This window comes from Sceloporus undulatus, chromosome 3 (assembly GCF_019175285.1).
Source record: "Sceloporus undulatus isolate JIND9_A2432 ecotype Alabama chromosome 3, SceUnd_v1.1, whole genome shotgun sequence".
Taxonomy (NCBI): Eukaryota; Metazoa; Chordata; class Lepidosauria; order Squamata; family Phrynosomatidae; genus Sceloporus; species Sceloporus undulatus.
Window position 1 is genome coordinate 183,133,580 of NC_056524.1, and position 18,280 is coordinate 183,151,859.

Sequence of the window (18,280 nt, forward strand, 5' to 3'; positions counted from 1 at the left end):
GGCTTGTTGTGCCCAAGGGAAAGAATGAATGAATGAAGAGAGGGAGGGAGGAAAGAGCCTGGCTGACCCTGCAGGGCTTTTTTAAGAAGGGCAACCCTCCCCATCCCAGCCCCTTTTCCTCCTAAGGGCTGCCCTCCCCATCCCAACACACATCAAAGGAGAGATAAGGCCCTTGGCACTCCTTCTTCCCCCAACAAAGTCTAGGGAAAAGCTGGCTCCACAGTGTCTGCCCACTGAGAGGGCACTCCCTTGAGTTGCAAGCTATTGGCAAGAGCTGGCATATCCTTTGCCCACCCTCTCTCTCACACACACCAAGCCCTCCTTAGGGTCAGCCTGGATTGACCAAGGTTTCCAAAAGCAAACCAAGATTGTTCAAGAAAAACCCCTGGAGGGTTCGCCCCCCACTCCTATATGGTATTTATTGGTTTCATTTTTTAAATTTTTACATATAACATAGTTTCGGACATACATACATTTACATAATTATAAACATACAAACTACATAAATACAAACTACATACCTAAGATATGACAGACAAACAACCACCAATTGAAAATAGCTGTTATGTTACTATTCGCTTGAATGTCAAAGTTTCAGGTGGGTTTTTTTAATGCCGCCTTTCTCCCAAAAGGACAACCAAAGCAGCTCACAAGAGAAAAATGCTTATAAAACTTTACAATTTTTAAAAAAAACAATTCAAACAATCCAGTTCAAACAGTAGAAAATGAACATTAAACACTTGTATGTTTGTTTGTATGTATGTATGTATGTATGTATGTATGTATAGCCTACCTTCCTCCCGGTACAGGGATTCAAGGTGGCTCACAAAATTTAAAACATAAGTTTTTTGTGGGTTTTGAATCCATAGGTTTGTTCCAGGTGCATTTGCCAACAATTTTGAGTTATACAGAGCTACTGGTATGTTGGTGCAGCAGAGTACCTAATTGGTATGATTTATCAGTATAATAACTTCTTCCTTTACTTTTTTGTACCTAGAAACTTGAGTAAGAGTTATGGAAAATCTGGAAGCTTGCACACTTTGCAGCATTTTGGTTCAGCCTAACAGAGATCCACCTGTTTATTTTGCCTAATTCCTGGGAGCTTTATGGTCCTTTACCTGTTGGACTACAACTCCAAGCAGCTCTAGACAAGGTACTCAGGATTGAGGAGTGCTGAGAGTTGCAGTTCAGTTGAGGAACAAAGGAGTAAACCCATACACACAGACACAATTTAGCCTCTTTTCCCTCTTTTAGTTTCACACACTTCTTCTGATGTAGCATAGGCTGAGAAATTGCAACTATCCCAGGATCACTCTGTAAATTTTGTGGCTGAATGGGGATTTGAACTCAGACCTCCACTAATCTTAGTCTGCCACTATATCCCACCAGTCCATCTACAGCGTTAGAAAAAGAGGGGTAGAAAAAGCCATATCTCTGATGGAGCTGCTTCACTGTATCACCCTCATCAAGTAGAGATCTATATCACATTATGCAGCCCTTTGAAAATGTAAACCAAGGGTCATGATTTGCATCTTGCTGGATCCTACTACTTTATAGCTGAGCATTATATACATTATAATTAACATGCTTTATACCTTAGCATTTATTGTCAATGAACAAATTAGCATTTATTGCCAGTCAGTGGCAAACCTCCTCTGAACAAATCTTGCCAAGAAAATACCATGATAGGTTTGCCTTAGGGTTGCCATAGGTTGGAAATGACTTGAAGGCACACTGCAACAACAAATTTATTGTCACTCTGTACTGCATGCAAATAAGTGGATTGATAGCCACTAAAGCTCATGCAAAAATAAAAACCAGTTTGACCTAAAGGTGTTGCTACACTTCTTTTTCTTCTCCCTCCCTCCCTCCCTCCCTCCCTCCCTCCCTCCCTCCCTCCCTCCTTTTTTATGCTGCAAGAGACTAACACAGTTTGTTCTTTGAAAACTGCCAAATAATAAGAACAGAAAATGAAAACTTACAGAGCATCTGTAAGAAAATATTGTCTGTCCTTCCATCCGTCCATCCATCCATCCAAAGCTTTTATATCCCAGATCTTGTCTGATCTTGATAGCTAAGTAGGGTCAGCCCTGGTTAGTACTTGGATGGAAGACTGCCAAGGAATTCCATGTGGTGTAGACAATATTTCAGAGGAAGGAACTGGCAAAACCACCCATGAGGACTCCTTGCCTAAGAAAACCCTGTGACATTCATGGGGCTGTCATACGTTGACATACATATAGTGAAGGAACAGATGCACATTTAGCACATAAAGTTCCCATTGAAGCTTGGCAATCCCTGCTTTTAGGATTACAATCTAAAATTAAGACATGACAAATGGAGAAGATGGGGAGGGAGAATGGGGAGTGGGGGACAACTTCAGGTTACAGTTTGTATAATAACTAGCTGGATGGAAATAGTTCGAGCAACTTACTAGAATGGCCACAGTTGAGACCAAAAGAAAACTATTCTTTCCTAGTAGTAAAGACAATGGAAACCTTTTGCTTCTTTTCTTTGCCTATGATCTCCTACAGTTGGATGTGCCAAGCCTGTTGGAATGCTTAAGATCTTTAAAAGCCTGTGAGTAATAAAATTAGTCCCAGCCCTTGTTCCTAACAAGGCTTTAATGACCCCATTTACCTCCAGACAAAAGGGTGCTTTGTCCAGATATGTATTTTACATTGTAGATCCCATCTTAACACCTCTCTTTTCTGAAGCAATAAGGAAAGACTAGACAAATGCAGCTTAGATTGCCACTCATCTAGCCAGAAAGGTATTTGCCCTGCAGCCAATGTAATTTGGGGTGAGTGGGTGAATTTTGCATTAGCTTTGCTTAGGGAAACAAGTTTTCCATAGGTCTGGCAACTGCCACCTTCAAAGGTGTTTTCCCTGCAGACATGATTGGCTAACAACCTTCTTCTTTAGCTTTGTTTATTTCTTACTCTGCCTCTTTTCTTCACTCATCCCTCATGTTGTCTAGGTCTGACCTTGGAAATTAAAAACAAAACTATAATTATCACCCTGCAGTTAAAATGGAAATTTGAAGGGAAGTATGTTTTTTTTTTAATGATCTCTACACGCATTGGTTTGAAGCTATGTCTTGGATAGTAATTCCACACTCCAGAAATAATGCACTTTGATACCACTTTAAATGTCATGGTTTCATTCTGTGGAAATCTGGGATTTGTAGTTTGGTGGGAGGTGTATCTACATACATCCAATATAGACAATGAGGAAATCGAAATAATTAAATAAAGAGTTCCTGTAGCTTGGATAAAACACTGATCAGAATGGAGACTGCAGTCAAGAAATAAGAAGAAGACTAAAAATGGGAAGGGTGGTGATGAAAGAACCAGACAAGATCATAAAGAGTAAAGCTATGTGACTGAGCAGCAAAATTAGAATCATCCAATCCATTTTATTCCCTGCTACCATGTACAGATGTGAGACCTGGACAGTAAAGAAAGCAGATAGAAAATAAACTCATTTGGAATGTGGTGCTGGAGAAGAGTGCTGAGGATACCATGGACAGCCAAAAAGTCAAGCAAGTGGGTTGTAGAACAAATCAAGCCTAAACTCTCCCTGGAAGCCAGGATGATTCAGTTGAGGCTGTCGTACTTTGGCCACATTGTGGAAAGGAATTATTCACTAAAAAAGGTAATAATGCTAGGAAAAATAGAAGATAGTAGAAAAAGAGGAAAAGCACATGCCAGATGGCTAGATTCAATTAAAGAGGTCATGAGCCTGAATCTACACAGTGCAGTGGAGGGTGGGGGGGGGTTGGAGATGTCTCATACACAGGGTCCCCATGAGTCAAGGTCGACTCAAGAGCAACTCACAACAACCAGAGGCATTCAGCCTGGTCTTTCAGAGACCTCTAGTGTCTAACCAAATGACAAATCCCAGGATTCTGTTGGATGGAGTCATGGCAGTTAAAGTGGTATCAAATTGCTTTATTTCTGCAGTGTGGATACATCCTTTTTGCTCATGTACCCTATAGTGGCATCTGCAGCTCTTCTTGTGACTAGGCACTCACCTACTACATTGTGTTCTAAAGCAGGGTTGAAGACACTCCCAGGGCCACTGTTAGCATTTCCTTGGTGGTCAACACTACTACATTTTTGAGGAGAGTGGCGGTGAAAGCACAGGTTCCTGGGGGTGTCTCCCCAGAACACCTCTGGGTGATTTGGGGAGAGATGTTCATTTCTTTCAGGGCAGGGAAATACAGTGTTAAAATACTAAATCATGGGGAAAGTTACAAAAGGTTTTTAGAGGATTCCATGGACAGAGGTTTTGGTGGAGAGAAGAACCACACAGTCCTCTCCCCAGGCCTGTTTGTGGCCTGAGTTTCACATAATTCATCTCTGTTTTAGGAGGAGCATGTGTACTAGAAAGAGGGAAAGTTCAGCAGTGAAAGAAGCAGAAGCAAAGCTGAGAGAAGGAAAAGAAGGAGATGTTTAAGGATACAGCTGGATAGACAGGCCTAAATCCAATTATTATTCCTAATTAGAGTAAACTCAATGTACTGATGAGATTTTGGCTACTCAACACTTACATCACTTCATTCCTTAGTTGCATTGATTCCATGGATATACTTTAGTTGGGACTAACAATTGGATTTACATCAAGACATGCAATTGGAAAAGTGGAGGGGGGGGAGGAGGAGATACATCTTATGTGCTGAAGACATAATTTGAGGACAAATGTTTTTTGCAGCAGAGGTATGCAGGAAGTCTTGCAGAAGATTAAAAACAGAAGTGAGAAAGTGCAGCCCATGAGCTCCTGACCCCCATTTTGGTGACCCTTGCAGCCTCCACCCCAGTCTTTGAAAATAAATGTTATTGCTAAATTGGGGTAATTTTACTACCCTCAACTTCACTACGATGCCACCTCTACCCCCACCCCAATTATGCTGTTTATCTTCTCCAACCCTCAGGCCATCCCTTTTCCTCCAAGCCTTTTTGGACTGGGTTTTGGCAGACTATAGCAATTGAAAGTGATGTGTCATGCCACTTCCAGTGCACTCAGATGTGCCAGTGCCGCCCACAGTCAACCCCTCCCCACACACAGTCCCCCCCTACCATCAGACCATTTGAAGAATTGTTGTGAATCTGTAGTTGAGAGGTATCAGTTTTGGCAGTCCATGTTTGAAGGAGCAAGGGGAACGCATACATAGTGCTGTTTCTGAGCTATGAAAGATTCAGAACTGAATCATTGCTCTTTGACACAGAGATGGGAATTGTCTGCCTTGTTGGTGTGCCCAGTATATCTGGCCAACATAGCTAATGGTGACAAATGGTGGGATCTGGATTTCAGCAATATCTGGAGGGGTGCACAATATCCATGTGCTGGTCTAGTAGATAAGAACTTCTGACAACTATGGAGGACTTGCCCCAGACACAAGGTGCAAACAAGGAACAATAGAAACTTTGTGTTCAGCATTATTTTATATTATTTTATTTTTAGTGTGAAATCCACCCATGCATTTGTGCAGTTAGAAATTCTACGTGGGGAAAAAAATGACTGAATGACAAGCTGCAAAGGCATGCTGTGATGGGAGCAAAGCATCAGAAACAAAATGCCACCTGGTGGACATAGTACAACAATGTGAGTGGATACTTTGGCTGCTTAACATCTGAGGCCAAGGCTAAGCAGTTCACATAGCATATTAGGTATATACAGGACTAGAGAACTAATATTTGTGCATGACAATCTGGCGCTTTTCATTACTGCACTCACTTATAGCAGTGAAATATGACCCAAGACTTGTTCTCTGTTTATTTTTAATGCCATTTCCCATCCATTATTCATCCATCATTGATCTTCAGTACAGTTTTGGTGTCTTAGGAGAACTTGTTCCAAAAAAAAAAAAAAATGATATCCCAGATATTGCCAGGATTTGATGGGTGTGGTGATTCTCTAAAGTCTGGCAGAAATATAAGAGAGCAACATATTCCAAAGCACACAATGGAAAGAATGAATATTGCACGCTCACTGATTTCATACCTAACATATTCACCAATGTTTTTAAAAACAGCAAAGATTTGAGCCCCAGTTGCATACAGAGTGAAGCACATTTTATTTCAATGAGATTTGAATATGCTTGATCCTAAACAAGATCATGGTTTTTGTTAAACTAATTAAATGACAATAGAGAAGGGGGTTATCAAGGTTGACTGAAATAATTATAAGAAGAAACGATTTACAGTGTCAGCAGTGATTTAAGGTTCATTTATTTCAGTAGAATCTGAGTGCAACTAACTTAAGGCTGGATGCAATCAAATTAAAATAATACCTCTGAACCAAAAACTAGAAAAGATCTGACAATGAAACCCACGATAAAGCTGTAGTGTCTTAAAGCAAAGCTATAAAATAAATTAAAGCCAGCTCTAAAACTTATTAGATCCCATGGGCAAATAAAAGCTTGTCTCAGAAAGAAATAATGATAAGAAGGTGATTTACAGAGTCGGACATGACTCATTGATTTCAGTAGAACCTGAATGCAACTAATGCAAGTCTGGATCCAATCAAACTAAAATTAAAATCAAACCCCAGAACCAGAAACTAATGCCAAGTGAGCTGGTCTCCAGAAGATTTTCCATGCATGGACTGGAGCTGTATGCCTCTGTATACCAGTTGCTAGGGATTATGACTGGGAGGACACTGTTACCCTCATGTCCTGCTTGTGAGTTGAAACAAAAGGTAAGAGTCCTAAATGCAATGGCCAAGATGCTGCATTGTCAGAGTCAACTAGGATGATGGGGCTCTATTGTAGCTACCTCTGATGATGCCACTACCCAAACCTTCATTTTCAGCCAAGCAGTGCTGCAGGTGCAGGATTTCCAAGGCACTGCAGATCAGGGCACTGGAAAATGACATCTGCAGCACTCTCCCAGTCACAGGGTGCATTAAGAATAGGCAGCTGGAGGGACGACTTCGAGTCTTGCCCAAATGTTTCTCTCAATGCATCCTGCATTTCCCAGCACCCTTTTCTGCAGCATCTCAGAGTACCTTTGGCTGGTGTGCTGCTTGAAAAAAAAGGTTTTCGAGGTTACATATGTTTGCTCATTAACAACCATAAACATGAATTGCAAAACTTACAAGATGGTAAGTCTGGCTTATAACCTTGTAACTACTAGCAGGATGCTGACCAGTAATTCATAGCAAAGAAAACCATAACCAATGAAAGGACATAGAACAAGAAACCGAAACAGTATGTATAAGTAATGTATTGAACATGTATGTAAAAATAGTAAGCCAGTGTGATAGTGTTAAAAACATCTGGCTTTCATTCATTCTTTCTTTATAACTTCTTTTTTTCATAATTATACCCATGTGTTGTTGATTTGTTAATCTGTTGATGAATTTTGTTAATAGTTGATATATGCTTTGTCAAGAACTTGTATACTAATGAGTTGTACTATTTTTACTTAAGGTATCAAAATATACATATACATATATATCACGAAAATGTATAAGAATACCAATAGAACATGTACAGCGCTGTGTAAATTTACAGTGCTATAGAAATAAACAACAACAACAACAACAACAACAATAATAATAATAATAATAATAGAACAAAGTAGAAATTCCACATATAACATGTTGCTCATGTTATAACATGCTTGTGAGGTTCCCACTGTCATTTGATAAGTCGTTTGGCAGCAAATATCAGCTACAGGATGGATGGTTCATGCAGGTGCATTTCATTTGAGCAATCACAGACCAAGATCTTTCTTTATGGTAAAGACACTAGACTGTGAAGTGGAGTAGGAAACAGGAGTAGGAAATTTGTTTTAGTATTGGGGACATATGCTTCTTAAAGTCTTAAAATGGAATATGAAAAGGGATATTTGTTCTGAAAGGCCAGACTTATTATTTGGCAAACATGTGAAGCAACTGACCCAGGCAGATTTTAGGTTTTATGAAAGGGTGTCAAGTTGTTATATTAATTTTATTGTTTTATATTTTCTGTCAAGTGTGGTGAGAAGTGCTTTTTCAATGTACGGTTGGCCCTTCTTTTACACGGATTTTTTTATACACAGATTCAAGCATCCATGGTTTGAAAATGTTCAAAAAAAGTATAAATTTCAAATATCAAACCTTGATTTTCCATTTTTTATAAGAGACACCATTTTGCTATGTCATTATATTTAATGGGACTTGAGCATACATGGATTTTGTTATCCACGGGGGATCTTGGATCCAAACCCCAGTGTATAACAAGGGTCCACTGTACTGCTTCACTTGCTAGAATGAGTTCCCTGGCTTTGGATACTATGCTCCATGGCCAGGGTAGGTGATGGGGACAGTCTTTATGCCTCAGGCATGATCATGGGTAAGCCCTTCCTTGGGTAATCAAGAAAAAAAATGGTTTTTTGAGGGTAGAAGCAACTGTCACTTTAGGATCAGGGATGAATTTCTCTCCAGTTTATAGGACTAAGAGATTGCAGAATAGATGGGTTTTGGTCTTCTGCAAATCTGCTTGGAGAGACACCCCACAGGACTTGTAAATAACATTCTTCCTGCTTTCTCCTCGCCTTAACACACCATAGTTTAGTCAGCCAATGCTGCCCTGGCATGTCTAGGCAGGTTGCTGTAATGGATCTGCTTCTTATTTGTGAAACATTAAAGCCTGGTATAGGACCTGCTTGATACATTGTGAAAGGCATTTGCTCCTAATTGCTTTTCATTCCCTTCCAGCTTTTTGGCCATCCTAAGCTGAATATAGTATGTTCCAACATATCAGAGGGAAAATGTACAGGATACATTCATCATGCTATAACTAAGCATGAGAAGCCTAAAGCCTCCAGTTGTCATTGCACTCAGGTGCCATCATTTCCAGCTAATGATCAGGGATGACGGGAGTTGCTCTCCAACACATATAAGGGTGCAGGTTCTCCAACCCTGTTGGAAAGCATCTATGTTTTTTTTTAAAGCATGCAGGAATGGGTGGGAATGAGTTTGAGTGTTATTTTATTTGTCACATTAAAGAACATATCCTAATAAAGAAACCAGAGAATATATTTTATTGCATCTTGAATGTGGTAAATATATATCTTAATGATTTATTCAAAGCTGCAATATCACTATCCATCTGCCATATGTGTGTGTACACGTGTGTGTGTGTGCGCGCATAAGGATAAGTTGTTGCACACTGAAAGAATAATAGAGATCGGAGGAAATATAAACTTTCCACAAAAACTTAAGCTCTAATAAATCTGTTAGTCTTTACACAAGGCTCTTACATATGGCACAAAATATGTAAAAAAAATAACAGTTAAAATGTTGTAATCTGGGCTTCTGCACTGAAGCATGTCACCACTCAAAACTGCAAAGGCTCTCTAGTGCCACCTTCTGCCACAAGAGCAAGGGGAAACTATATCCCTGCTGTCTATTTGCCTTTATGTCATCTCATCTCCAACATATGGTGACCCAAAGTGACCCTATCATGGGATTTAAGTCCGAGGGTGTCTTCCATTGCCTTCCTCTGAAGGCTGAGAGTGTATGACCTACCCAAGGTCACCCAATGGGTTTCTACAGCCGAGCAGGGATTTGAAACCTGCTCTCAGCAGTCAAAACATTACACCATGAACACAACTCCTGTTAGTTGTGAAAAATGATTTGACTTTAAAAACAAAAAGCATATCAGAATAAACCCTAACACACCCTCTGTCAACTAGAATTTAACATTTCACACTTCCCCCAGGCTTTAATCTCTCCCATAGTTATTATCCCATTTTTGCCAGCAGCAAACCTGCAACTGTGTTAACGAATACATACAAGATAGCCAGTTCTTTTAAAATTTAGAATATGTAGTTCAGAACATAAAGTTTAGAACATGTAACAAAATAGGGTTTGTTTTCTCCCCACCCACTGTTCATGTATTTACTCCTCCTCTCTACTTTGAAGGCACAGTAAAAAATAAACATAAAGGGCCCATAATGAATATCTTTCTGACTTTTTTTTAAAAAATGTAAAAATCAAATGCATGATCAGCTATGAATGTTCTTATTCCACATACTTCTGTAAGTGAGACAGGCACAATACTGAGGATGAATGTACAATACATGAATTACTTTACTCTTTTAGTGGAAGCCTGGGAAAAGTCCTGTATAGTTACACCAATCAGTTCATAACATTGCAAAACATTAGCTTTTTGCAGTAAACCAAGCTTTGTCAGGAGGTATGAGGAAAAACCGTCAGCAGATAATAGAAGTTTAACACTTGCAACATAACCCTTAATTCCCACCCCACCCACTACTGTGGCATCTAACAGGATGGTTTTCTCCCTCCCTTTCCCTTACATACAAACCATCTCCACCACCCCCAACTTCCCAGCTAAATGGGATCTCCTGCACAGAACCCGTGTCCCCCCTCTCTTTTCCCTCCCGCCTCCCCTTTTTTAGTTGCAACCTCCCTTTTCTCATCCACACTAGGATAACCAAGCCCTCTCTCAAGGTTGGTCAGCCCTTGGCAGGCAAAAATGATGGGACAGCAAAGGAAGGGGAAATAGTGGCAACAGTTCTTCTCCTGCTTGGCACAGATGTGCACTGGCTCTGTGGCATGAGAAAGTGGGGCGAGGATCAAGGGGCAGAACAAGTGTTATAGAAAAGTTAAAGAAATTTCTCCACCCTTTGTCAATGCTTGCTTCTTGAGGGATCTGTCTCCAACGGATGGGCTCCGTCTGTTGTCCTTTTAAGTAGGGTTTCCATTTGTCCCGGAAAAATGGGAAAATCCCAGATTGAAGGAACTAAAAAGTGTCCCGGTTGACTGTGCCAGTTGAAGCAGTAAATCCTGGATTTCCCAGCAGAGAAGGGGGCCGGTCATCCTGACGTTGGGTAGCTCCGCCTGCATAGGCTCCAGTAGGCAGGACAAAAAGAATCTAAAAACAAAGGCCAGGGGCCTGACCCCACCATCGTGGGCGGAGCGACCCCTAGCATTCCTCAGTCTGCTTCCTGCCTTACTCCAGCTAGGACGCTTTCTACAACTTCTCTTCGATTCTCCGGATTAGCTCCCCCAGACTTGCCTGGCTTGATTTCTTCTTCCTTCCTTCTTTCCCTCCTCTACTCGCTCTAAAAAAAAAAAAAAAAAACCTCTTTTTTCCTCTCCTTGCCTTTCTCCCTTTTACCTTCCCCCCCTCCTCCATGGCGAGCGGGGAAGAGGCCAGAGCACAGGGCGAGCTAGCCCCCACCCGGTCCGGGCCTGCCCCGGCTTTGCCGGATGCCTGCCCAGTGACCATGGCCACAGAAGCCGGCCAGGGGGTGGAGGCGCGGCCGCACCGGGCGGAGGCGGCTGCCTCACAGCCCGCTGCTAGAGCCGGGGCTCCCCATCCGACCCGGTTAGGGTTGGCTCAGGGTGAGCCTGCACCGCCGCCGGACGAGAGCGCGCAGGGGGAAGAGGTAAGCCACCCCGCTCCGCGGGGGCTTCGCTGGCCCTGCTTCCCCCCGGACCCCTCTGCCAGGGGCTCCCAGGACCCCCTGCCAGACGAGGGAGACCCCAGGGGAGCGCCGGGGTGGGGGAACGGACCCTTCATGCCCCCGTTTTGCCCCCCCTTCTTTGGCTGGCCGGGGCCCTTCTTTCAAGCCCCCTCCACCCCCCCAGGGCCGCCGTCCAATCCAGGTGATCGCAAGGGTTTTTACGGGCCCCAATGGGGGTTCCCCTGGCCGGCGGCCCCCAGTCTCGGGTGGTTCCCCACCGGGGGGACGGGTTCTCCTCCCCCAAACCGCAGCGCCAGACCACGCGGTCAGGCGGTTGCCGCTGGGGGCCACCATCCCAGCCACGTGGACCGCGATGGCGGCGGCCATCTTGGCCATGTGGACCTCTATGGGGGCGGCCATCTTGCCGCGGAGGTCAGAGGGGGCGGCGGCCACGCCCCGCGTGACCCGGAAAGGGGGTCACGGGGCCGCGCAGCGGCGGTCAGCGGGGGACAGGACGCCATGGGCGACCGGAATGGCGGCGGCCCCAAGCGGCGCCGGTCCCCCCATTCTGGAGACAGGGGCTCAGTCAGTCGCTCCTGCTCCAACAACTCTCACTCTAAGGGCCCACCGCTTGAGTCAGACATTCAGAGGGAAGGTGACGACGCTGCCCCTAGGGACCGCTCGGGCCCCAGATCCCTGGATCACCCTTCCTCCTCCAGATCGAGGCATGGTGATTATTCCGATTCAGGCTCCGAATCGGATCACTCCCATCAACCACCAGCCAAAAGAACTAGATATGCAAGGGAGTCGTCCAATAGAAGGAGGTCCCCTTCACAATCCTCGGAGGACGGAGGGGCCCCCATAGCCCTAGAGTCCGAGGTTTCTGAATTTGAGGAAGGTGAACTCTCTCAAGAGGAGGGAGAGGAGCCCAGAGACACCCCCATGTCCTCTCGTCTCCTCAGGCCAGAAGACTACCCACTCCTTATTAAGAAAACCATAAAAACTCTTGGCATCACTATGCCATCCAGTGAGACTCCAAACATTGACTCAGACCTTCCTAGGGTGGGCGAAGAGCTCTTCCCAGTCTCAGCCCCTTCAGTCCAAGAGCTTGCTTGTCCCTACAACATTATGCAAATCATTAGGGACGAATGGAGCAGACCAGCAGCGTCCAGGCCCAATCATAGCGCCATTCGTAAACATTACATCCTTCAACGGGGTGTGATGGATAGCCTCAAGGTCCCCCTGGTGGACGCTCCGGTGTCGGCTTTGGTTTCTTCGGCTGTGTTCACTAGAGATGGCGAGGACACCCTCAGAAATCCAGAGGATAGGAGGGCAGAGGGAGCACTCAAAAAGACCCACGAGGCTATCTCAACTGCCATTAGGGCGGCGACCACTGTTTCCTTGGTAATGCGAGCCTCCCTCCAGTGGTCCAAGGAGCTTCTGGAGCTCCTCCCTCACACAGACACCAGGGTCCGACAAACCATTAATAAGATCTCTAAGGCCTTGGCCTTGGGGGCCGACGGCACGTTGGACACCATCCAACAATGTGCCAGGGCACAGGCGGCAGCCGTGGCGGTCAGACGTCAGTTCTGGCTCAAGAACTGGCAGGTAGACTCCAGGTCTAAGCAAAATTTGGCCTTCACCCCCTTTCTCGGTTCCAAGCTGTTTGGAGAGTCCTTAGACCCTGTGTTAGTTGAGGGAAAGGATAAAAAGAAAGCTTTGCCCTCAACAAAAAAGAAAGAAGATAAAAGACAATTCAGAAAATCTTCCTCCTTTCGCTCCTCGCGCTCCTTCTTTCCTTCCAACTCCTTTCAAGCCAGGGAGTCTAGGCATAACAAGCCTCGCTGGGGGGACTCTAAGTCCAACAAACAAGGCCGATCCTCCTTCCCCTCCAAGGGTGGAGGAGGTTCCAAACACCAAACAAATCAACAATCATGACGGGGCCCCTCCAGTAGGGGGTCGCCTTCAGGGATTCGCTACGATTTGGGAGGGCTCCACTACAGACAGATGGGTTCTCGACACCATCCGCGAGGGATACAGACTAGAGTTTCTCCATACACCTCGAGACCTCTTCGTCCCTTCTCCCAAATCAAGCGATCCCGAAAAACACCGCCTCCTACTGGAAGCCATCGACCGCCTGGTCTCCGTCAACGCCATCGAGGAAGTCCCAATAGACCAGAGAGGCAGGGGTTGTTATTCCACCTTCTTTCTGGTACCCAAAAAGAACGGGACCTGGAGGGCCATCTTGAACTTAAGACCACTCAACCAGTTCATACGCAAGAAAAAATTCAGGATGGAAACCCTCAAGACTATTCTGGACAGCCTTCAGCCCAACGACTTTCTGTCCTCCATAGACCTCCATGATGCTTATCTCCATATTTTGATCCACCCCTCCTCTCGTCGTTTTCTCCGGTTCAAATATGGCAGGCGCCATTTCCAGTTCAGGTCACTCCCCTTTGGCCTCTCGTCCGCTCCCAGGGTTTTCACCAAAATCATGGTGGCTCTGGTCGCCCATTGGAGGACCCAGCTCATCCACGTTCACCCATACCTGGACGACCTCCTAATCAGGGCCCCCTCGATCCAACAGGCCGTACGGGACACTGCCAGAGTCCTCAAATCATTGGAGGACCACGGTTTTTTGGTCAACCTGGACAAGAGCTCCATTCATCCCAGTCAACAGATCCTCCACCTGGGATCCCTGATAGACACTCGCTCGGGGACGGTCTGCCTGACTCCGGAGCGGACCTCGACCATCCGAAAGACAGCCCTGAGGGCGCTCAGATCACCTCGAGCCAGCCTACAGCTACTGTCTCGCCTACTGGGACTGATGATAGCAGCTATCGAATGCCTACCCTGGGCGAGGTTCCACGCCAGGCCTCTCCAATGGCTTCTTCTCCCACACCAGCAGGCCATCGCCCTGAAGAGTCATCGCAAGATACAGATACTCGACCAGGTCCGACAGTCTCTCAGATGGTGGACTTCCCAGGCAGTATCCAGGGGCCGCCCCATCTGGGAGACAGAGAGGATCCAGATCACCACAGATGCCAGCCTCCGGGGCTGGGGAGCCCACTGCGGGTCCCAACTGGCCCAGGGACGATGGTCGCCGGAAGAACAGTCCCACAGCATCAATTGGCTGGAACTTCGAGCGATACGGCTAGCCCTCCAATCCTTCATAGCGATAGTACAACACAAGCCAGTCCTCATTCGAACCGACAACATCACCGCCAAGGCACATGTCAACCGCCAAGGCGGAACAAGGTCACGAGTCCTGATGAAAGAGGCCCAGCTGCTGCTGACATGGTCAGAGACCAACCTGTTATCTCTACGCGCAGAACATCTACAGGGTCAACTAAACTCCAAGGCCGACTGGCTAAGCCGAACAGACATCGATCAGGGAGAATGGAGCCTGCACCCAGAGGTGTTCCAGACCATAGTAGAGATTTTCGGTCCACCAATAATGGACCTGTTCGCCTCACCCATCAATGCCAAGACTCCCAGATTCATCTCGAGGTTCAAGACTCAGGGGGCAGAAGACTTCGATGCACTGACGTGCCGCTGGCCGGAGGGGCTCCTGTATGCCTTCCCTCCAGTAGCACTCTTGACAAAACTTCTGTCCAAGGTCCGAAGGACCGGAGCAATGGTCATCCTGATAGCTCCAGCTTGGCCCAGGCGTCCGTGGTTTTCAGAGCTCCTCAACCTGTCAACCCAAAATTTTCCTCTCACAACCAGACCGGATCTGTTGTCGCAGGGCCAAGTCTACCATCCAGACCCGACCTGGCTTCAGCTTCACGCCTGGAAATTGAGAGGAACATGCTAACCAAATACGGCTATTCCTCTGAGGTGATAGAGTCGATCCTGGCATCTAGGCGCCAATCGACCACCAAGATTTACGAATACACCTTCACAGCGTTCAGGAGATGGTGTAAGCTCAAAAACAAGGACTTCATTCGGGTCACGGTCTCCACACTCCTACAGTTCCTCCAGGATGGCATCACCCAAGGCCTCAGGCCTAACACAGTAAAAAGACAGGTGGCCGCGATTACCTCCATACTGCCACACGACCAAGCGGCTAAGATCTCCCGTCACCCTCATGTCAGAAGGCTGCTCAAGGGAGTCTCCAACAGAGCACCCCCGACTAGACACCGCTTCCCCTCATGGGACCTCCACACAGTTCTCAAGGCCTTAACGATCCAGCCCTTCGAGCCGATGAGGGAGGCCTCTCTAAAGTTCCTCACCTTCAAGACTCTCTTTCTAACGGCAATTACGTCTGCCCGAAGAGTCTCCGAGATCGGGGCCCTATCAGTGAGAAGTGAGCTCTGCATCATCCGGCCCGACTCGGTTCTGCTGAGACCAGATCCGACCTTCATCCCCAAGGTCAACTCGATTTTCCATGCTTCCCAAGACATCGTTCTGCCTTCCTTTTGCCCCAGGCCAACGAACGAGCTCGACAGGATGTGGCACACCTTAGACGTGCGCAGAGCTATTAGGCTCTACCTCAAGAGGACAGCAGCTTTTAGAAAAACTGAGGCTCTCTTTGTTTCCTTCCAATCAAGATCCAGGGGCAAGAAGGTTTCAACATCGACGCTCTCCAGATGGATCAAGCAGTGTATCATCGCAAGCTACAAGACTCTGGACCTACCTCCACCTAAGGACATCACGGCCCATTCCACCAGAAGCGCTGCTACCTCAGCAGCTTTCTCCACTAATGCCCCCCTCGCCGAGATCTGCAGGGCGGCCACATGGAAAACTCCGTCCACATTCATTAGACATTACAAGTTGGACGTCTTCCAATCAGCAGAGGCAGCCTTTGGTCGTAGAGTCCTTCAACAGATAGTTCCACAGTCACCCCAGGCGACAGCAGGCCCACCCTAAGGGGATCAGCGCTTTTGTACATCCCAACGTCAGGATGACCGGCCCCCTTCTCTGCTGGGAAATGGAACGTTAGTCCTTACCTGAGATACGTCCCTTTCCAGCAGAGAAGGTCCGGTCATCCTCCCCACCCTTCTTCCTGCAGACGCCTGGATCCGGATGACTGGAGGGTTGACCTAGAGACTTGGACTATTCGTTTCTCTTTTTCTGGTCCTTCTGAGCCAGCCCAGTCTGGTTGCCTATTATGCCTAGACCGCTAGATGTTCCAAGAGGCTGATCATTGACTGAGGAATGCTAGGGGTCGCTCCGCCCACGATGGTGGGGTCAGGCCCCTGGCCTTTGTTTTTAGATTCTTTTTGTCCTGCCTACTGGAGCCTATGCAGGCGGAGCTACCCAACGTCAGGATGACCGGACCTTCTCTGCTGGAAAGGGACGTATCTCAGGTAAGGACTAACGTTCCATTCCTCCTTCATCACAGGCTTATGGGTAGGTTAAAATATGGCAGTAGTGATGAAGTAGAAAACTGTGCAAGAATAATAGCACTGGAGGAAGCCTCAATGTACCCTGCAGGCTCCAGTTGCTACTGCAGAGGGGTAACATTTCCACCTTATTCTTCCATTCCCTCCCCACTTCCCCAATAGGCCCGAAAGGTGGGAAAGGAAAGGAGGCAAGTAGAGACGGCCTTGTGTGTTGAGTGTGTTGGCTGCTTGAGCCTAGGGCTAGACAGCATGGTAGAACTTGCTTGTTGACTAACACATGGTCTACCCCAGTGTTCTCTCTGTTCCAGATCTGCCAGTTTAATATATAAATAAATATACAAGTTAATTTGGGTCATTCTACAAAAAAGTGGTACTGAGGTTATAACAATAGAAAAAGCACAATGATTAATGTGCTGAATTTGCATAATCAGAATGCAAATTAGTAACATGCACAATCATAATTTGCCTAATATGCAAATTAGATGCCTGGATATGAAGGGCAGAAATATGGCAACCCTACTTTTAAATATCCATGAGGTTCCTTGACTGGGAGGTAGATGGGTGGGAGACAAAATGAGAAAATGAAATAAAGTAAAGCCTTGGCTCCAGCAGCCAGGGGTTGCTCACTGCAGCAATTATTGCTGTTACTGCCCTGACTGGTAATCATCCTTTCATTGTCCTCCAAAGGCTCCCCAAAAGACTGGATACTGGATTATTTGCATCAACTGAACCATTATAATCTGGTTTTGCTAATACTGATGACAAGGCAAGGTCATAGGTAGAGTAGCTCAGTTTAAAATAGTCTGGCAACATCTACATGCAGAAATAATGCAGTTTGACACTGCTTTAACTGTCATGGCTCCATGCTATAGAATTCTAGGATTGTAATTTTGTGAGCTATCCAGCCTTCTCTTTAAGAGAGCTCTGGTGCCACAACAAACTACTAATCCCAGGATTTCATAGAATGGAGCCATAGCGCTTAAAGTGATGGCAAACTGCATTAATTTTGCAGTGCGGCAGCAGCCCTAGAAGACTGAATTTTGTAGTTTTAAAATCACAGTTTGTCAAAATCAGAGATTTTATTCATCAAATAAAAGTGTCCCTTCACAATATCATTTATATAAAAATGGAGTGAAGTTACAAAACATAAGAAACTTCAGAAACTTCAACAGAAACAGAAATTTCAACAGGAAAAACATTCAGGTAGGTACAAGATCTTGGAAGCTAAGTAGGGTCAACTTTGGTTAGTGCTTAGATGGGAGACCACCAACAAATACCAGGTGATGTGGGCTATATTTCAGAGGAAGAAACTGGTAAAGCCACCTGTGAGTATTCCTTTGCTAAGAAAAACCTATCTACCTAAAAGCACATACACATACAACAAGATTCATACAAATCAGTCATTTATTTTCATGTCTTTAAAAAAATACAACCATATGAAATTCCAAAGACTCTTTTAAAATTAGTAAGTTTTACTGGTATAAGGCGATAAGCTAAATTCAGTGTTAA

General features: G+C 45.6%; 1 protein-coding gene across 1 annotated transcript; it reads left to right on the top strand.

Annotated features, from left to right (window-relative positions):
- Positions 1 to 13,474: 13,474 nt before the first annotated feature.
- Positions 13,475 to 15,947, top strand: LOC121926295. The gene is made up of 2 exons (XM_042459150.1): positions 13,475 to 13,685; positions 13,755 to 15,947. Exon 2 carries the CDS (start codon positions 13,918 to 13,920, stop codon positions 15,238 to 15,240), a length of 1,323 nt encoding a protein of 440 aa, XP_042315084.1. The 5' UTR covers positions 13,475 to 13,685; positions 13,755 to 13,917; the 3' UTR covers positions 15,241 to 15,947.
- Positions 15,948 to 18,280: the final 2,333 nt, after the last annotated feature.